The sequence below is a fragment of the Thermobia domestica genome, chromosome 11 (genome assembly GCF_964235325.1).
Source record: "Thermobia domestica chromosome 11, izTheDome1.hap1.1, whole genome shotgun sequence".
NCBI classification, from domain to species: Eukaryota; Metazoa; Arthropoda; class Insecta; order Zygentoma; family Lepismatidae; genus Thermobia; species Thermobia domestica.
The window spans coordinates 227240181-227263121 of NC_137464.1; the positions used below are offsets into that span (position 1 = coordinate 227240181).

Sequence of the window (22941 nt, forward strand, 5' to 3'; positions counted from 1 at the left end):
AACAACTACTAAATATATTTTAGATTTATTTTGAATAACTAAAATGCTTACTCACTTTGGCCAGTTTGTGAACAAAAAATGGGAAATTAAGATATTGTAGCAGTTGCCTTTCTTTCTTTGCTAGAGTGAAAGCTTTGCTATCCGAAAACGATAGGTTTGTAAGGATGAGTTTAAATGCCGAGTTTCATCTTCCTATGATGAGAGATTCGTTACTAACTCTCTTTTTTGGAGTATATTTTAATACTCCTTTCTTTGCTTAGAGCATGTATTGTATGAAAGTAACATGAGAAAAGCCCGGAATGAGAAAGCAGACAGTAGTACACATTTAAAGTGTTAATATTACAAACTGGAGGAGTGCAATAGCCAGAAATAGTGGGGAAAAAACGTCTTAAAGATTCCAACTCGCCGCATGACGGCATGGCATAGGTAGGAGGATCCACGTCTCCCGTGGAAAGGGACCTGGATTCGATTCATGCTCGAGTCGATTTCTTTGTTTTTTGTTTTAACCAATAAAGTAGTCATTTGTAATTACAAGTAAAATATTAATTCATCATATATTTTATAATACATAGTTCAAATCAGTTTTAAAATCTTTGAATATGCCAGGTTAACTAGCAATAAAATGTAACCTATTCCGCGTTGTATGAAGATACCACGAGTTGTATTATGGATAGCATAGTCGTTGTGTAAAAATGTTCTTGACGCTTCGTGTCTATATCTGTGAACAGTATGCAAATTGAACGGACTTTTGCAAGGGGGATGGATTGTGCTTCAGATGACAATTACATGGCAAACTATGACAGTTGTAGCCAGGGGTACCATTTAGGGAGAGCAGCAGGGGCAATTGCCACTCAAGAGTATGAGGATTAAACATACTTTAATCGATTGCCTACTAATATAATAGTACAAAACGTGGAAGTCTTATTTCGGTGGTGCTCTTGCCCCCCGAAGCGAAGTCTGAAATGAAGCCACTGGTTATAGCATAAATCCAGTATTACCAAAGAAAATTCCTTCGTCATCCTCCTTGTAATTGGCACACTGTCCACAGATATAGACACGAAGCGTCAAGAAAATTTTTTACACAACGACTGTGCTATCCATAATATAGCTTGTGATATCAATATACAATGCGGAATAGGTTGCATTTTATTGCTAGTTACATTGAAAGACTTACAACTGATTTGAACACTTCTATTGTTTTATGCATAGTAAGCATATGGTGAATTAACATTTTATGGCTACTTTATTGGTTAAAACAAAACACAAGAAAAGTTGACTCGAGCGAGAATCCAACCCGGGACCCTTTGCACGGGGTTGGTAGATGTTCCTAACTCTGCCACGCCGTTGCTTGATAAATGTACGTGTCGTATCATAGATGCGCGAGTCGGAATTTCAAAAATGCTTTTCTTCAATATTTCTGGCTATTGTGCTCTCCCAGTTCGTAATATTAACACTTTGAATATGCACTATTACCTCGCGAAGGATGGACCCGAAGTTGATTTACCAAAGTCTTCTTTTTCCTTGTAAGAAATGGTCACCTGGTGCCCGCTGGTGAACTTGGACACCATTTAGAGAATGATCAATTATGCCTGAATGTAAAAAAAAATCAGGTAGAAATACACACGAGGAAAAGTTATGGGTACTAATGAAACTCAATAAGAAACAAATTTTAATGTAGCCGCAATCAGTTAGCACCAAGTGAGAGCGCAATTGAACACTTGAGACACGTAAGAAATAGTCGATCCGTTGGGATAAATAATCTGTTAATCCTGTCTTCAAACCTTATAAAAAGTCACTTTTGTTGTTGTTGTTGTTTGCGCGCATCTCATTCTGTTTTTCAATTACTTCCAATGCTAAACTTATAACCCGTATTACTTCTTTCCTCATGTTCACTTCCACCTGAAATGTATATTTAGAATAGTTCACCCTCCTCTAAATTGTATTGAAGTTTTGTCAAGTTTCCAGTGGACGTCAAACGGTTCATTCGATTTCCCGTGATGATTAGACAGACAATCACGATGCCACTTTTACATATTGATCAAATATTTAGAACTTGCTCCCCTTTCCCCTCAAAAGCGGATTTTTAAGGACAATGGAGGGTGGGTTCACATATTTTAAAATAAGATGTTTATGTCCATCTCTTCCTCTTATGATATACGTGTTAATGAATTATAAAAACCCGAATGCGCCAAATGGTAAATACAGTATGTTAAAAAGATAATTTCAAGTGCTTCATCCGTTTTACTGTGATGACAAGACACACCTCGATGTCATCATTCTTAAATACTGAGCAAAAATTATACAAATTGCCCCTATTCTCCACTTGATATCGAAATTTTTAAATATGGTCGGACACATACACACTCTTTTCAAATAATGCTTTTACTCTATATATCAAGTTTCATATCACAAACGTTATTATTCTGTTTTTGGCATATTTTTAACCTCTCTCCTGTGTTAGGATATGCAATTTAATAAAAATGGCGTTACAACAACCCTGTCCGAGGTAGGGGAAAAGAAAAATCTATTAAGAAGTAAAATGTTGGAAAGTAACACATGTTTCATAATACTAGTTAACAAATTTAAACTTTTTGTTTGTTACATGAGAAAAATCACCTGATCTTGAAGGAACTTTTTGCGCTGAATTCGAATATGCACTCGGTTTCTCTCCATCACGTACAGTTTTCCCGTAACAGAGGGATTTTCGGGAAATTACCTCAAAAATTTCCCTTTTTCAGATATTTTATTCCCTAGCTCCTGTCCCCTTACATATAGTAACATGGAAATTATACCTAAGTATACCTTGATTTATATTTAATAAACCCTAAAAGTTTCGTAAAAATCGCTTTGTTCTTTCTAGAGAAATAAATATATTTGTATGTATACTGTGTGCACTGTTTATTGCACCTTATAGTAATGCTTTCAGATCTCCTGAGTTGGGGTAAAAACGATTTGCTTTATTACTACAAACACAGACATAAAAAATGAATATTTACAATAGTCAACAACACACTTGTATTGCTCTCTGTAAATTAGAAACGTGTATAAAAATAGAATGTACTTCCAACGTATATTTTTTTTAAACGTACAGTATATGTATATCTTAATACATATATATACAATTCTCCAAGTTTTTTCGTTTTGTTCATGAAATGGTTATCAATATTTGTTATCAAATGTAACAGAATGCAAAAGAACTTCCACTTCCCGAGCCCCCTACCAACTGGGAAGATATATGGCCAAAAGACTCTGATGATGATCATGACCTTGATGAACCATCGACATCAACATGTACATTCAAGGATCCAACGTTCATCCCTGACTGTGTTCGCGAGCCACATTTCATCCGGCAATGTGAACTTAATGACCTAGTCCGTGATTTGCACCTGACAAAACAAGAGGCGGAACTTCTGGAATCAAGGCTCCAGCAGTGGAACTTATTGGATGCAGAAACGAACATATCAGTGTACAGGAAAAGGCATGTTCAATTTTCAAGCTATTTCTCAATGCAAGATAATGAGTGCGTATGTACGGATATAAATGGGTTGATGGCGGAGCTAGGAATTCCTTACGTTCCAGAAGAATGGAGGTTATTTGTCGACGCGTCAAAGGTCAGCCTTAAAGCTGTCCTTTTACATAATGGAAAAAAAACCTTCTATACCACTTGCGCACTCAGTGAAGATTAAGGAATCCTATGACACCATGTCAACTTTGCTAAATCTTATAAATTACAAGGACCATTGTTGGCAAATATGTTGTGATCTCAAGGTAGTTGGTATTTTATTAGGACTGCAGTGCGGTTACACGAAGTACCAATGTTTTTTATGTTTATGGGAAAGCCGAGCTGATGACAAACATTATGAAGTGAAGGAATGGGAACCTAGAGTGAATTACGTACCTGGAGAATGCAACGTCAAATACGCTCCTTTGGTAGATCCTAATAAGATATTACTACCGCCACTTCATATCAAGTTAGGACTTATGAAAAACTTTGTCAAAGCCATGGACACATCTGGTGAAGGTTTCAAGTATTTGCGAGATAAGTTCCCTAACCTGAGTGATGCTAAGATTTCAGCGGGAGTGTTTATTGGTCCCCAAATTAGGAAATTAATGCTTGATGATAGCTTTGATAGCAAGTTAAACAGTGCTGAGCTAGCTTCCTGGGCAGCATTTAAGTGTGTTGTGCGCAACTTTCTGGGCAATAACAAAGCTGAGAGTTACACAGAAATCGTAGAGGACATGATACAGAAATACAAAGAGATGGGTTGTAGGATGTCTTTAAAAATCCACTTTTTGCACTCCCACCTCAGCTTCTTTCCTGCTAACCTAGGTGCTCTCAGCGACGAACAGGGGAAAAAATTCCACCAAGATATAATGGCAATGGAGAAAAGGTACCAGTGACGATGGGATCCTTCAATGATGGGGGACTATTGTTGGGGTCTTGTTAGAGAATGCAACATTTCTTACAAAAGAAGGAAGTAGTGTACGTTTTTGTAACCCAATGGAAGTTTCATATATTGTGATAGTTTTGATTGTCTTTTCATGACCTTCTGGTACATTTGTATTATTGTTTATTGTAAATTGTCACACTTGTAAATTATATTGTATTATATTTTATATGTGTTTGTGGTAATAAAGCAAAACGTTTTACCTCAACTTAAGAGATCTGAAAGCATTACTATAAGGTGCAATAAACAGTACACACAGTATACATACAAACATATTTATTTCTCTAGAAAGAATAAAGCGATTATTACGAAACTTGGAGGGTTTGTTAAATATGAATCAAAGTATACTTAGGTATAATTTCTATGTTAGTATATGCAAGGGGACAAGATCTTGGGGTGTAAAATAAACGAAAAGGGAATTTTTGAGGGATTTTCCCGAAAATCCCTCTGTTACGGGAAAATCGTACGTGATGGAGAAAAACCGAGTGCATATTCGAATTCAGCGCAAAAAGTTCCTTTAAGAACAGGAATATCCTTTTATGTAACAAAACCTTTGTTAACTAGTGATAATTATTTTCTTTTGCATTTATATGTATTACTTGATCATTTGTTTTGTTTCACATGTGCGCAATATTTTAATTTTTCGTTATATCTTTTCACATTTTAAGAAATTATCTAAACATAAACAAGAATAAAAACTTACGTGAAAAACATTCTTGAAGAGAAGAAACGTGAAATGCAAAACTATCAAAATATTAGAACTTGAAATACATGTTTATGTCGGCTAGAGTACGACACTGTTTTAGAGCACGAAATAAAGGATTGCCAGCTAGAGTGCAATACCTGTGCAGAAAAGAAACTGTTTTGATATTTTGTGTTCATTGTTGAGAATATTTTGTTACAAGACGCGTTTGTGCATTAGTAAAAGTATGAATTGCTCGTATGAGAAATCACGTATTGACATTAATTGTAAATAAGCTTTAATTAAGTGGATACCAAATAAAGTTTTACTTTGTCATGTATGCTATTACAGTTTGAAAAATAAAATATATACATAGTTGTGTCTTAAAAAGTAAACATGTGTTGGACTTGGGAGCTTTTAGTATTTTATCAGAGGACGATACGTGCAAGGAAATTATGAATATATATATATATATATATATATATATATATATATATATATATATATATAGAATAACATAATATTTATAGTAAGAAGGAACATGGTCTTATACAGTATAATTTTAATAAAGTTTATGAAAGCGTTATGTTTCACTTGGTACTGTCTGATTTCGATTTTCCAAGACAAATATTTTTACATAAAGATTTTTTACACGGAATGAATATGAATACAGATAAATAATGTTAACTTTTGTAGGAAACTTATACGCATGCGTATTCGTTGAAAGTTTGTGCGCTTGCGCAGTCGTTTCTATATTTGTAAGAAGAATACTTAAGTAGAACAGTATTCGTGAAGATGTGTAGTAGACGAGTATATTTTCCCGAGAGGAAGGGAGAGAGAAAAATTAAACTTGCTAACCGTAAGAAAGCTATTTTTGTAGATCCTGACATTCGTGAAGAAGAAGAACACGATAAAGAGAACCGTCTCCCATCTGGTTCTCAACAGCTTCAGCACAGCTAGGACAGATTAAAATTTTGTCTGTTTCCCAGTCTTTAATAGATTTCAGAATGCATTTGGGGTCCACTTTGAAATTGCCGCGTTCTACCGCGATGGAATCCAGAAAGTTGTCAGAAGATTGTCGTTGCTGATGGGGACTATTTTTGAACTTCCAGGTACGTCGTAGGTGACATAGGGATGTTCGAAGGTGGTGGGTGAAAAAGCGACAGAACTTTCTTGGTTACTCTTACATTTTAAAGAGTATCACAGAGTGAAGTCACAATAGCGAAGCCTAAGACTATTCGAACTTCAGAATAAAATTGTATTTTTAGGGAGAACTATATACTTTCCATTTTTCTTCACTGTCGAAGCTTTCTATCCATTATTGCGTTTCTCAATTTTTCCTAAGTCCCTTAAAATTATTTCAGGTCCCTTAATTGTAGGTTTGGCAACAACGCATCTGAAGTAATAGGAGGGCAAGTCGTAGGGGTAAAATAATGAGACCTCCGAACATAGCTTTCAGTTCGCTGTTTGGAACAGTCAGCTTCTCATCTTTTTAACTTAGTGTAATAAAACCTTTGGAACAAAATAGTACCCTGACAAATGCAGAAAGCTTGTTTGTAGGTAATACCTATACGCTTTTCGACCACAAAATTCGTTAAAAAAAAAAAAAAGAACGAATTGTTAAGAAATTCGTTATCTATATGCATAACTGGAGGAAACCTTTGTAGTTTCGATAGCCATGCGTGTTAAATTGCTTCGTTCTGTGGGGATCTAATACTTTTGAACGAGGTTCGAATCCCACTGGGTGATTTTATTTTGTAACTTTTCAGTTATTCTTGCCGCACACTTTTAATGTATATGTATTAAACGGAGGTAATTGAAAACTTTCTAACCTATAGAAAAATAAGAGGTTATACAGGCGTAAAATCTATTCTGTATATTTCAATGTGATTCCTCCTTACAAGGTATATTCGCGAAGTGTTCCCTCGGGATTCGCATGAAATAGATTAAAATGGAAAGTTCTCTGCGGTCCAATGTGTATTGTACTAATGTTAGCGGCCTATACCGGTAATATGTATATTTATGGGCCTTCATATATATCCGGAATTCAACCATACACTACTATAACGCTCGAACACAAAAATGTTTTTAGTTTATTTAGATGTAACTGGACATGAATGGGGCGTATGCGAACAAATTGGATCAAGTACTGCTTTTCTGACACAAGTTACCCACCCGGGCCGCCATCTTGGATTCGCCATATTGGATTCAACTTTCGATTTTTCAAATGAGAATAGTGATACATCAAATTCATGTACAGTGCGCGGCAAAAAACCTTCAACATGAACGGCTAAGTTCATCGCGAAACTACGCCTAACAACCTAGGCAACCAACTAAACGTCTTCATGTCACTAATCATTCTAGGTAAACCTCGGCTTCCTCCCCCTGCTCACTTCTATTAGAGCAAGAAATGCGAACATCACATGACTACAAACCACTAATTTCGCACCAGAGGCATTAAAAGAATGCGATTTTCCTAATTTCTCTTCTCATCTCACATCTCGACTTTAAAGAGAGACGAAAAGGTGAAAGTGACAAAAGAAATAATAAACATAAGAAATACAAACGGAAATGAAATGAAGTATATATTAACAAATTACTCATATGCTTCAAAGAGGGCCGCGACATTTCTTTTAAATGAAAAGAGTGTAATAAGTGAGAGAACCAGCAAAATATAGGAACATAATTACATATAGTGAGTGTTACATTATACATATTTATTTAATCGAATAAAAGTGCTCGGAGAAAGCTGAAAATTTCTTTAAAATCTCAAACATAACTGATAGAAGAATTTACTTCTTTATTGTTTATTTTCGTAGCATCCATCTACATGGAGAAATGAGACAGAGATTCACGCTTACACAACATTGGAAAATTTTGAATGTAAAAATTACTGTCCTCTCCTGGGATTCGAACCCAGAACCATAACATTAGTAACACTAGCGATGTAGCTATTCTAACACGAACAAAATACACCTACGTCGTTACTCATGAAGAATCGAATGGACTCTGTAAAAAAGCTAAGTCTTAGATGTTCATGATAGGTTCAGAACTATATTATACATACAACGTCATACAATGTATTGAATGTATTGAATACTTTTTTCTATATTGCTTGCTATTGCACAAACATGGTGTAAAAGAATATCTAATGAACACGTTTTCTTGTTTTCTTACCTTCTTAGTAATGGGTTTAGGATTTAGATCACTGGGCTTTCGGCATCGATGGCTATTTAGCCCGTCACTTATGAGGCATGACGTCTCTCGACGAGCACACTATTTTCAGAAATTGATGGAAGTGAGCGACGTGAGACTTATAAGTTAGGTATTATCTGTCATAAAAAAGAATTCATGGTTTTCCCGGATAGTATCCTTGGCCTCTTACTATGAGAATGAAAGCTATACACTTTCATTTCTACCACTTCACAATTTTATTAAAGGTTTTAAAGGCTTTAAAAGCCGAATTCCCAACCAATCGGTAAATGCATGATATTTCTCTTTGCAGTTCACACAAGACAATATAGAAATATCGTAAACGTTAATAAAAAGCAGAAAAACGATGTTCATTCACAGCGTGAAGCTTACAGTTATTTCTATATATTACGGAACAGAGGACTTGAGTTATTTAATTCCGTAGCTCATTGAATCTGTGCAGAATTCCTATTCCCGCCACTCGCTTTCGGATTTTCGTATTACTTCGCTTGTACTTTTTTTTTCGATCTGGTAGGACTCCAATAAAAAGTAAAAATATTGTTACAGTTTAAGGTGTGATTCAATATTCTGGAAGTGTTTATTTATTTATTTACGGTCAAGTAAACAAGATGAAGTAGAGTTTTACAAGCGCAAAACTGTTTTAGATTTTACTATTAATAAAAACTATGAATAAGTTTACAGCTGAAAAATAAATTGAATTCTCTTCAATTGTAGTCCATAATTTGTTACGGTCAACGAGATGGATTTCAGTTATTTTGTGTGTGGTCAGCACATTAACTTCCATTATCTTTATTTCTGGAACAGAATATAATTATTTTTTTTTTCGTTTAGATATAAAATACTCACCTTTATTTCTTACAAAACAGTGAGAATAGTTCGAACAAAATGTCACTATGCCATTAGATTTTATTATATAAAGAAGTGAAAAAATACATTTATACTTGTAAATGTTGAAGATAATATGCCAAATATTATGAAAAATTCAGTAATAAATTTAAACAATGGTTTATAATAAACTGCAATGAAATGCAGAGCATTTGAAGTTAGCAAAAATATTTGCCCATATCTCCTGAAACACAAGTTTTTGACTTGATCGGGACAATTTACCTTGAAATATATATACCTTGAATTTGATTCTTTGATTCTTAATCTGAAATATATTAAGAACTTTAAACCTTGAAGAACGCAACACAAATCTGACGTCCCATGGTTATGATATTGTCCTTAAAAAGTGTTTAAAGTAGCGATAAATCCAGAGAGTGCCTTATTGAATCAGCTCGAGTTTCGCTATATTTTATATAAATCAACGTATCTAACGCTGGATTTTTGGTCAAATATTTTTTCCTTTGTATGTACCTAGATATTTAAGAAACAACAAGTAATGTCAACATTTTAGTAGTAAATATAGCTACCGATCACATTTAATAATGCCAAAAATAGCATACTTTGCTTGCTAGAATCTATTTTTTGTTGGAAGTTCCTACATATTTTTATGGCATTTTGTTTCGTCCTTCCTCTAGGTAGAAAGGTGAGGTGACATCTTAAATAGGATTATTCTCGTGACTAGAGTTGTAAGTTCGACCACTATTTGCAATTTGTGCACAGTTAAAAACAATTCCTAGGAACTCGTTTTTGGCCAATACTACAGCAGTAAGGACGTGTTTATCCCTTATGTGTTCATCAATTCTCTTCCAAACACGTCACGTTCCAAGACATTTACGAATGAAGGTTGATACGGATAACGTACTTTTGTGTTGCTGACATTTCACCTGTGAGGAAAGTCGTCTCAACTCTGAGATCCAGAGAAATTGAATATTTTTCATGTTAGTATACATCAGAAGTATCGGTTTTGTAAATTATTAAAAATTTTCTGAATTGCCACAGCCGGAATCAAACCCGTGACCCCAACATTGTAAAATTAACGCTTAAGCCACTACTCTAAGACAGAACTGTTCTATGAGAAGGAAAGAACTAGATGTGCAGTGAATTCACTAATTACACACTTTTACGATTACAATGTTATAATGATGAAACTTTCTGATTTCAGTCATAATAAAATAGTAAAGTATTATGCAGAACGAATAGTCCAGAGAATTCAACTTTAAATTGGTAACTAAAAGGACATACAAACACGCAAGACCATGAAGGAGAAATAGTCCTTTACAGTGCTTCGAACCCTTGTCAGGCAGAGTGCCGTGCCGTGAGGGGAGCTAGTGGGCCCACGGCTTGAGGAGCCAAAGTAAGGGAGTGCAAAATTTGGGAGGAAAGGAAAAGAAAACAAGGAAAAAGTATTGAAAGTGCTAAAAATCAGAGAACAACGGTTTATTTTTGAAAATGTTCTTGCGCCAATCATGGTGGCGCTTCGTAGCTTTTCTAGCGACCTCACTCATACGTATGTAGGCGCTACCGTATGAACTAGCCTTGGGCTCTAATTTTTCACGGCACGGCACTGGACAGATACTCATATTGATTGGAATCTTGAGTTTCAGGGCACTGGATTATTTTTTTAAAAGTTAACTAATTTGACGAACTTTTCTTAGTACCTTATGATTCCTATTTTTACGCTGGTTAATTAATTTTACTCGTTTTACACACTTTTACACTTTTTCCAGTAGCTCTTTAAGAATAGGGACAAAACCACAGAAACATTGAGGACATTAAAAAATCACAAACACTATTCGCGCTTTCTTCCCTTGTTTGAAGTAAAACACTACAATATGGTGGACACTCAACTTTTGGTCTTCAATTTTTTATGTGTTGTCAAATCTGTAAAACCAAACCAAATAAAAAGGAATATTAATACCCAAAACGCTCAATATCTTAGCTATTCATAACATCATGATTGCATGATCCGAATAACTAGTATATCTACATATCATCATTTTTCATATTTTACCCAAATACGTCATGACTTCTCCGACAACGTGATAGTTTAAATTTTGTTAATACGCAAAGTTCATTGATCTCATCACTTATTCACTTACTGTCTTATGATCATCAAAACATTTAGGGTACTTCCCATAGATATAGAAAGGTGAAATATAATATCCAAGCTTGGTGTAGCGTACAAATAAACAAATAAAAAGCAACAGGATATTTCCCTCCCCCAAACCCCCTATAATGGAGTGTGTTAATTATTCAACCAAAAAACTTGAAATCAAATCAGAAAATTCATAAAATATGTAGCCGTCTCGAATTGCATTATTATTATTATTATTATTATTATTATTATTATTATTATTATTATTAATATTATTATTATTATTCATATTAATAATAATAATGTTAAATGTTAAATGTTTATTAGGGACAAACAGCTACAGCCACAAAGTGCCCCCAAGAAAGATTATGCAAATATAGGGCGCTTACATTTAAATAACATAAAAATGAAACATGCAAAAAAATAATACATGCAATGGGTATTACAGATAGAAATACAATGAAAAGCATAATGAGAAAACAAATAAGCAGAAATATCATCTTAAGTACATCTCAAACAAGTACACCCTGTCATGAGACTAAAATAACATATTGATATGAGTATACAGTAGGAAAAAAAAAGTATATAACATATTAAAAGGAACATACATATAGTCAAAGTTACAAATGAACATACATGAAAATCATAAAATAATATAAGCATGATTTTCAAATCAATTGACTCATAGAAATAAAAATAAGATAAATTTACCAGAGAATACAAAATTAGCATATGGCATGTGAAACTCATAACCGAGATAATAATGATAAAAAGAAGTGCAGTATCCAAAAAAAAGCAAAGATTAAAGAAAAAAGATGATAGGAAAAGAGAAAGAAAGTTAAAAGAGAGAACAAGAAAACAACCTAAAAAAATTTAAATTTTCAAAATTAAAAAAATTCAAAATAATAATAATAATAATAATAATAATAATAATAATAATAATAATAATAATAATAATAAAGGAATGACAGGATTACAATATAAATTACGTAAAAATACCTTTCAATAAAGAGAAAATAATAAATGCCACGACGAGATTCGAACCTGGGTCGCTGTAATGGCATTTCTCTGCTTTCACAGTTTGCTATCAATTTCTCATACAAAGATAAGAAAATAAACTAGTAGTTATATTAGATAAACATAACACACATTATTTCTACAAGTCTTGATATAAGAATGTGAAAATAATTTCTACCGTCTTTTCTTCTTTGGAAACTAGAAGATAAAGAAGAATTATAATGTATATCGGGACCATCGCTGAAACTATGACGTAGCCTTAACTTGAAGAACGTTTCGTGATATGTTCCTGATTGAGGAACGTCTATATAACTTGTTTTTGGGTTAAAAGAAATCTCGAGTAAGTCATTGTTAACACTCACATAAGCAACGTCTCTTTATAGAGGGATAAATCATTGAGTCTTTTTAATTTGACCAACAGCGTGCTCCTGTAACCGTGTATATTCAACGATAACCGTTTGGGATAAGATGAAATGCGTTCGCCATATAATTTTATAATACAAGTAAAATTGCGAGTACATATTTATTTATTTCATAGTTCTCCCATATTTACTTGCTAATATTCGGTGGCAGTTGCCATCGAAATTCATAAATTATACGAATAATAATAATAATAATAATAATAATAATAATAATAATAATAATAATAATAATAATAATAATAATAATAAATATTATTACTAGGAATACAATTGATGTATCCCATTGCAATGAAATGAACTGAGCGAGCTTAAACTACGTAATCATTCCTGGCCATTATGCAATAATAAATGCCATTTTTAATTGTTGACAAAAAAATCGCGTGAAAACTTTTTCCCCATGTTAAGTCTATGCAAGCGTTTTTCGGTGATTATTCCTCGATGGTACATCGGATTTTTTATTTCGACCTATGTTGTCACTCAGCACGACATACTCTATCAGCGTGCTAAGTTTGGTTGAGATCGGGCAAACGGTCTAGGAGGAAGCGTTTTTCGGTGATTATTCCTCGATGGTACATCGGATTTTTGATTTCGACCTATGTTGTCACTCAGCACGACATACTCTATCAGCGTGCTAAGTTTGGTTGAGATCGGCCAAACGGTCTAGGAGGAGTTCGCGGACAACCAAACGGCTAACCCGAGTATAAGAGCTTCGCTTCGCTCAGCTCAATTATTATTATTATTATTATTATTATTATTATTATTATTATTATTATTATTATTATTATTATTATTATTATTATTATTATTACATACTACCAGTGAAGTAGAACTAGTTCCATTCGAACAGATATGTATGTTAGGGTCACCTTGGGTACGGCCACGGCTGTATGGACCCTTATAATTTGTTTTATCGAAAGCCTGGCTACGCTCTTCTAAAACGCGTAGCTCTTCCTCGCTCTTCTAGGAAGCATTTGTGCATCCAGGTTGGTCTGTACTTTTCATCTTTTCTTGGTGCCAGGAATCACTTCCCAAACGTTGTCGGTGTTTTTGAAACACCCTGTGTATATATATATACAGGGGTAAAACTGGATCTGAAAAGGTGAGGGGACGGTAGGTAGCGGCATGACGTCACGCCATCCCCTGCCTATCTTTGTATTTTTGTATTTTTTTTAGGAATTGGGGGACGCCGTACATATTGTTAGAGATGAGAGGACGGCGTTTGAAAATATGATTAACCGATTATTTACCCCAACCGCTCGGCTATTTCTTACGCGTGTTTGAAGTGTTTAGTTGCGCTCTCAATTAGCGCTGTCCATTGCGGCTACATTAAAATTTCTAATTGAGTTTTTCTTTTACTAAACTTCACTTCAATTCCCGTAACTTCTCCTCGTGTATTTCCAACTGATTGTTTTCATTTAAGCATAGTTGTTCATTCTCTAAACAATGTCCAAGCTCGCCTGCAAGCGCCAGCTGACTATTTCTTAGTTAATTATGGCCGGGCTTTTATCATGTTACTTACATGCAATACATATTGTAAGCGAGGAAAGGAGGATTAAAAATATACTCCAAAAGAGAGAGTTTCTGACGAATCTCTCATCATAGGAAGATGAAACTCGGCTTCTAAACTCCTTAAAAATCTCTGACCACGTGCTTCATCGTCATTCCAACTTTAGCAAAGAAAGGAATGCCACTGGTACAATATCTCAATTTCCCATTTTGTGTTCATTAACTGGCCAAAGTGATAAACCTTTTAGCTGTTTAAAATACATCTTCAAGAATGGTTAGCAGTTGGATTCACTTGGATCTTTATCACTTCACTTTGATTTAAATGCTATTTTATTGCGGAAAAACTTCACAAAAAATATTTCCATAAACTTATTTTTCTCGTTCGAAGAATGAGAATTTCAACTAGTTCGTGTCTGAAATTTAAAGATTGCTCCAGCCTATTATATATTCCACTTTTTTATTTTTAGAATATATTTACGTGTTGTTCTAAACCAATATTAGTAACCTAGAAGCACAATTTCAGGAAGCTAAAATCTAGTTTAATTATTGGTCACAATAATTCAGCGAGCGATCAACTTTTATACGCAGATTTGTGACTTTAATCTATTTCCTCCGATGCATGGCTTGTAGATTAATAGAGACCTGTCACAGTTCACAAACCTAGTGCTATGCCGGGGGCATATTTGCGGATCCCGAACGTTTCAAATATCCTATGATCTTATCGGCCGATATACATAAGCCATCAAGAGTCATTGCATGCATATAGAAGAAATCAAACGCAAGATGCTTTTGGCCCATGTAACTGAGCATACTAGTGAGCATACTAGTAATAAAAGTCTATTTTGGTGAGGGTTCAAACCCGATCCCAACAATTTTTTTAAATTTTCATAACACTTTTTTTCATTAGAATACTGAAAATAATATTAAAGAAAGTGATTTACTTAGTGGGATAGTAATGAAAGTCGCTTTTGGCGTGGGTTCAAACCCGGCTTAAGTTTTTTTATTTTTTAAAAATTTCAGAACACCTTTTTTATTTAAAAAATGGAAAATAATAATAATAATAATATTGGTAGTAGTAGTAGTAGTAGTAGGAACGGATTAAAAGACCCGCAGGGGTTGGTTGGGATTTGTTCTAGACATCAAATGCGCACATTGGGGGAAAAATTGGCAAGAACTGTAATATGGTATTTGCCACAAACTCACTCGTATGCGTATCTGACAAGCAAGAAAATAGAAACAGGTAGAGTGAAATCGAACTAGATGTGGTTGAACGGTTTAGTAGAATAGTATACTACTTAGAAGTTCTCGTGTTGGAACCCACCTCCCGATATTTATTTTTTCTATTATCGCGTGCTTCCACAACAAACGTTGCAAGTTCGAGTTCAGAGCCAATACATTTTTCTATACTTCTTTCCATAATCCCCATAAAATATGACTCGGAAAATCTAAAAAAAAGATACACTTGTTTATTGTAATATTCTAATCTGAATTTTTATGTTATTCTCTTCTTTCTTTATGTTATTCTCTTCCTCCACCGGGGCCGCGGTGGCAAGTGGTAGAGTGTTCACCTCTGGCAAGTGGTAGAGTAAATTCTTCTATCAGTTATGTTTGAGATTTTAAAGAAATTTTCAGCTTTCTTCGAGCACTTTTATTCGATTAAATAAATATATATAATGTAATACTCACTATATATAATTATGTTCCTATATTTTGCTGATTCTCTCACTTATTAAACTCTTTTCATTTAAAAGAAACTTCACGGCCAAATTTGAGGCATATGAGTGATTTGTTAATATATACGTTCATTTCATTGCCTTTTGTATTTCTTATGTTTATTATTTTGTTTTTGTCACTTTCACCTTTTTCTCTCTCTTTAAAGTCGAGATGTGAGATGAGAAGATAAATTAGGAAAATCACATTCTTTTACTGCCTCTGGTGCAAAATTAGTAGTTTGTAGTCACGTGATCTACGCATTTCTTGCTCCAAAAGAAGTGAGCAGGGAGAGGTAGCCGATGTTTATCTGGAATGATTATTACGTTATGTTGGTTGCCTAGGGGGTTAGGCGTAGTTTCACGATGAACTTAACCGCTCATGTTCCTGGTTTTTTGCCGCGCACTGTACAATTTTCTTGGAAATTCATGGGTGTAGTGAGTTTTACCGTAGCTTGCACAGTTTGCAACGTATTGCATGTTAAATGTCAGACTGTTCGAGAATACTGAACCAAATAGAAAGTTGTGCATGGCCCCGTGTGTATATGTAATCTATTACGTGATTTATCGTTGACGAAATATTCTCTGAATGTACATACATGCAGACACACAGACATCAATACAGAAATGGGGGTCTTCACCAAATCTTGTCGTATCTGGATTTAGGCATTTTGACCTTAATACTTTCTTGTTATAGTGCTTATGGAAATCCAGTTTCCATTAAATTGGCTGGTATTACAATATGTTGAGTATTTTGGTCGCCTACTGAAAAGTCTCAATGGGCACGAAGCTCTAAAACCCCACGCTTTTTAGATATCCGCTGATTATTATCGCCACTTAAAGGCATACGCTCCCTCGGAAACTGAAAATAATAATTAGATCTGCAGTCTACCTATGGAGTATAAGCGAGTATCCCTAGGGTATACTAGTGTTTTTGGGGTCGCTGATTCCAAATCCGAGGTCGGTTAAACTCCATCACGTCAGGTTCAAGCTCATTTGAAGGTCAAATCGAGAGGGAACATTGCAAATATATGAAAAAAAAAGTACATGAATGTTTATTGCGTCGCTAGATCCGATTATGTCATTCTCGTGACCCGACAAGATTATTTCAAGGTCTTTTCAAGGTCAAACTTGAAAAACTGTAGAAGAAATCTGAAAAAATGAGTTTTTTTAGTGTAGTTGATTTTGAATTCAAGCTCGCTGTTAATGGAATTTACCTTTAGTATTGTACTTTCCTAAAATTCTTCTTACTGGAGTTCTACCTAATCATCGAAAAAAAAAGTAGTATGACGAAGAAGGACAGCAGATAACCAAGAAAGTTTTGTCGCTTTTTGAAACATCCATATGTCACCTACGACGTACCTGAAAGATCAGAAATAGTCTCCATCAGCATGAACAACCTTCTGGGTTCCATCGCGGTAGAACTTGGTGCTTCGTGAAGCGAAGAAGGTATTAAGTGCATTTTGCACCTCTACTATAGAGATTTGAAGTAGCGTCCTCTAAGGTGATTGCCCAAGGAATGGAACAGGTGATAATCGGACGGTGAGATATACATGGCGGATGCAATAGTGTTTTGCATCCAAGGCGTAGAATGGTGTCCCGGGTCATCCTAGCCACGTGGGGCTTAGCTATATTCTATAACAGGAGAACCCTTTGGAAATTCAGCCCTGCATGTCACAACGGTTGGTGGACCAAGTATGGGCAACTATCGAGTTCTCGTTGAAACTTGGCGGCCTCCCAGCGATGATCTGTGATAGCCCCAATTAAGTTTTGAAAATTATACAACCAGCGGTAGAGACACGACGAAATGCCAATAACATATTTTGGGGAACAAACCACAAAGTTACTCCCCCAAAATATGTTAAATCACTTATATGTGTAATTTGTTTAGGACGAAAAAGCATGAGAAAAAATAAAATATTTCGATATTGTTTTGCTTTATCCGTATATAAATAAGTGTGCTAAATACCCTGTAGGACATCCTAGAATTTATCTACAGGGTGATGAAAATATACAGCCAATAAATAAAGTCAACGGATTGATCAAAATGACGATATTGCCAAGTCGCTATCTTTATGGTTCCTCACATGTCTGGTGACTGTTCGCCTCAATTGCTGCCTGAAAATCTTCATTTTGTCTTCTGGCATGTGGTGCATCTTTGTGTGTTTCGTCACCGTCCTTAAAGTTGTTAAACCACGGCACGGGCGGCGTTTGACCCCAGTTTGAACTCGTACAGCATGTTCACTCTGTCTTTACGCAAGTTCACGATGTGACTGAACTGCCACTACCAGGTAGTATGTTGGATATTGACCTTCGCCTTTTCTCCATTCGCATTCAATTCACGGTGTGAGGGCCAATTAAACACAGACCTCCACAAAAAGCGATAGAACTTCCTTGGTTACGTTTATAATAGAGCATACTTAAATACGAGAGGTTGTTACTACTGATGGAGGTTGTAATTAAGGAATTCTCTGTGTCTTTTTAATCCTGGGAAATAGTACTGCAAGTTCACTTGCTATACATATAGCTTGGTAATATTTATTGAACATTATTTCAGTTTGCGTATTGTTCTCTTTGTGGAAGAAGTGACTAACTCCATCAGTATTTCTTTCTTTTTGTTTGTTCATTTGCTTGTTTCTTACACACTACCCTTCAATTGCCATTTTATTCTGAGGCTAGAATACTCTGAAGCTTCGCTGTTATGATTCCACTTTGTGATACTCTGTTTGTGTGCGTGAGTGTAATTTTTCTTCTCTTTCTTTCCTCCTCTTCTTTTTTCTGCCGAATTTTCGCCCCTTACTTCAGTGCCCGGGGCCGTCGTCCCGCTCGCCCCCTCACGGAACGGCACTGATCTGCTATGTCGTAAAACAGAACAAAAATGTTACATAAGGTCATAGCCATTCTTGCAGAAACTCTATATGTAATTTTTACTATGTTAATAGAGGTTAAAAAGGTGGTCATAGACTTTCTTATGTAGGCGTTGAAAAATAAGTCATACTCTTGTATTAGCTCTGCCATGTTACATAGAAGTTTAAAAAAGGGGTTGTTCTCTTTTAACGTATTATCTTTACTAAATCGGAACTGGAACTGGAATCGGAACTAAGCAGTGTTGTCAACTCAAAGAAATCACTAAAAATCCGATAAAAATTAAGCTAGATCGGTTATTCTCTATCCTACTTTATTTCTTTAGAAAAGGTTGAAATTCCACTCTCTTACTTTATACAAGGTGTCCCAAAAGAAATGCAACCCTAATTTTGATTGAGTATACTATATTTGTTGAAGTAAAAATGATAGATACTTGATTTTTATGAAAAAGTTAGCGTTGTCTATAGAGATATTTTGAGAATAAAGCAAATGAGAATTCATTTCGTTTAATTTTAGTAATTGATTAAATGACTGAAAGTGTAATTTAAAAAAATTGCAAGTCGCTTATAAGCAATTGTGAGGAACAGAAAAAAAAGAATTGCGGTAATTCTTAATGTAAATGTTTAGTAGGCATCAATGTTTATAGGATGGGACAAAAAAAAACTGAATGTTGCTTTGCAGCGTTAATAGTTGTAAACGTTATTTTTAATGTATTAAGAAAAAACACGTTTTTGTAAAATAACGCACATGTTGGGCAATGTAATTTATCAATTACAAAATAAATTGATCTTTTGCAAAAGTAAAGAAAATAATTCTGCTCATAAGATGCACTATTGTCATTCTTCTTCCCGCTAAAAAATAAATGTTCCATTTAACTACCGAAAAATTGGTAATGTTGTATAAGATTACCTTGACTGACATAGGGGTGAAACTCGTACTGATATGTTTTATTTTAATTTATTTATTTCATGGTAATCGCCTTTGTAACACAATGTAACATTGTGGCGACATTTATTCAGATTTCTTTGATCCAAATTTAATTTTGAATCAACCTAGATATTACAACAAAATAAAGTGAGGTATGATCGTAATGTTATGGATACTTATGATATTATGTGCCCGCTTTCGAAACCAGTCAAATAATGAACTCTTTTCTGCAGCGTCATTGTCAGAGACCTAAGCTGGCGAAAACCTGTCAATTAATGAACTCTTTTCTGCAGCGTCATTGTCAGAGACCTAAGCTGGCGAAAAACTGTCAATTAATGAACTCTTTTCTGCAGCGTCATTGTCAGAGACCTAAGCTGGCGAAAAACTGTCAATTAATGAACTATTTTCTGCAGCGTCATTGTCAGAGACCTAAGCTGGCGAAAACCTGTCAATTAATGAACTGTTTCTCCAGCGTCATTTCTAGAGAACTTAGTCTATAGAAAGTGGTACCGTGGTGCTCACATTTCCTTAGTAGAGTTGGCGGAAACTAGCGTAAGCTACAACACCACCACTATCGTTTAAGATCCAATTCCTCAGATGTTTTGATATGGCATTAAGGGACCCCCTAGCAATTTAAAGGATTGCCAAAATACCACCATTCGGTAAAATATCATGCATATTCCTTCTGTTTTGAGTATGTGAAACAAGGCTTTATAAAGTCAAGATCAAATTTGGAGTACCCTAAGTGGCAATTGCTTGCAGAGGAGGGTGCAAGGTTCGGAAGATGTTGAACCAGCGTTGCCTAGTTGGGCTGTATAGCGGATTGGGTGACTTTCTCGTTACAAAAATTTCGAATTGGGTGACACTCTACTTTTTGGGCTACTATAATTTACCCTGCAGAAAATTCTGAATCGTAAGCTTCTATTTTATTTAACTCAATGGCCTATGGAGCTCGAAGGTTCAATGCCGCGTTCACGAAAGCTCTCAACTGACTTCTATCCTTAGCCAGTTGGATCCAGTTTCTACTTTTTATTCCTATTTCTGCGAGACCTATCTTAAGATTGCCCTCCCATCTGCACCTAGGTCTTTCTAATGGTCCTTTTCCGATTGGTCTTCCAGTTAAGATTATGAAAGCGTTCCTACTTTCTTTCATCCTGGCTACATGATCTGCCCATCTGAGACTCCTAGATTTGATGACCCTAGAGCCTTTCTGTTTCAAGTATGCTCCTTCTGTCGATATGTGGTTTCCCGTACCTCCCTCGAAAGAGGAGGAACAAGTTGCTATGGCGGAAATCTTTCGATTGTTGAATACGGAAGCGTTGATACAATGTATTACTTCTTGGACTTCGCGCTGTGCTCTGTCTTGTTAGCCATTCTAAATAGCTTACGATCTTCACTCAAGACGAAACGGCTGAATGACAAATTGGCAACACAGCTGATGTCATTCACTTCTTCTGTAAACAAAGGGAGGGTTTCCTCCATCAGAGGTTGGCAGGGGTAGGGCCGATGTATATTTCCCATATTTTCCGAGGGCACACCTGAAATAGACAGGCTCTAAACAGGTAAATTATGCAGTTATTCATATAAATTATGCAGTTCTCGTTATGAAGTTTCCGCCATTCCTGATTCCTTTCCTCTTGGGTCCGAATATTTGTCTCAAAATTTTATTCTCCAATACTTTCAGTCTACGTTCTTCCCTCAGAGTAAGTGACCATGTTTCGCTACTACACACAACAATAGGCAGGATTATCGTTTTATATACAGTAGGAAGTCGATAATTGGGACCACTGGTAGTTCGGATTTTCAAAAATGATCAAGAAAATGCGATTTAGGCTTCAATATACTGAACGGTGAGCTCTTTTATCGATACAGTACATACAGTAATTACAATAATGTAAGTTAGATAACTTCTGAAGAACCTGCTCGTACACTAAATTACCCTGTACGTTTTGTACAATGATGGGAAAAAAAGACAATTGACTGTAGGAAAGGTGAAATGCAACATGAGATGAGGCATTTAGAAGTAGAGGAAGATGGATCAAGAATTTTGAGGCTTGATGGGATTAAGACATTGTACAAACCGAATATGGCGGAGGAAACTCTACATTACCGCAAACAGCCCGGAGCTGCGGTCGCCACCTCACAGTTGCCACTCTTCATCTGGCGTATTTCAAGCTCCAAGTATAACCTATGGTATCATTATTCAAAATGCGAGTTATTAGTCTTAGCAATATAAGTCTACCACAAAATTGCGTTGCCTAGTAACGAATCCTATTGTTAAAACACTTGGGAGTTTATTATGCATTGTTATGCAATTTTGATTGTTAGCAAGAAATGGATATTGTTATGCACTCGTTCTTTATACTTTGTAAATGGACACATCACTGATCGCAAAGTGGTAAAATGTTTACAACAATTAGTACTACGTTTCTATGGTGATCAACCCGTCTCTATTAGTAAGATATGCACGTTTTAAATTTGGGACTTGAAACCTAATAGGAAGTCATTAAAATAAATTGATATACAACAATAAACCTTTAGAATGGTATACAACAATAAAATGTGCATATTCTTTTCACGTTTTTAAAAAAATAGGTTAAAAATTTTTTTCGTGCAAATTATTACAATGCAAAACAAATTATTTATATTTAAGCACTATTCCTCAAAGCATAAGAATAAAATATTAAGTTATAATGCACAGTTAAACTTTTAGAGAAACATCAAAATTAACATATTTAAACCAGCAAACAGTAAAAATTAACTTAATATTTTATTCTTATGCTTTGAGGAATAGTGCTTAAATATAAAAAAATATATTATTATTTCTTACACGTCTTTGTACGTTTTGCGCTTCTGTTTTTGTTTTACTATTTTTTGCTTTTTACACATTAAAGCTTTGTTTTTAGTTTTGTAGTTTGGCTTTTTGAACCTTAAGATTGTTACCCCATATTTGTTCCTCTGACTATCCTTGGTTTACCAACAATTTTGTTATTACCAATCATCAATATCAACATTTTTTCTCATTTACTATGGGCCAATCCTACCATCTTCTGATATCTGTCTGATATAAATATCCTCCTGACATTTTTCCGATAAGTGTTCTACAATGTCCTGATAACAATCAGGTGACTGATAAACCCTATCAGCTGGTTGGTACTTTGACAGGAAGTTC

At 35.0% G+C, this 22941-nt stretch overlaps 1 protein-coding gene across 1 annotated transcript in view; it reads right to left on the reverse strand.

Moving 5' to 3' along the window:
- The window catches only part of LOC145665480 (pickpocket protein 28-like), a 65958-nt gene that overhangs the window by 11139 nt on the left and 31878 nt on the right, over positions 1-22941 (reverse strand). Inside the window, exon 2 of the mRNA XM_081732790.1 lies at positions 15590-15713. Coding sequence (XP_081588916.1) covers positions 15590-15713 — 124 coding nt within the window. The remainder of the gene's footprint in view (positions 1-15589; positions 15714-22941) is intronic.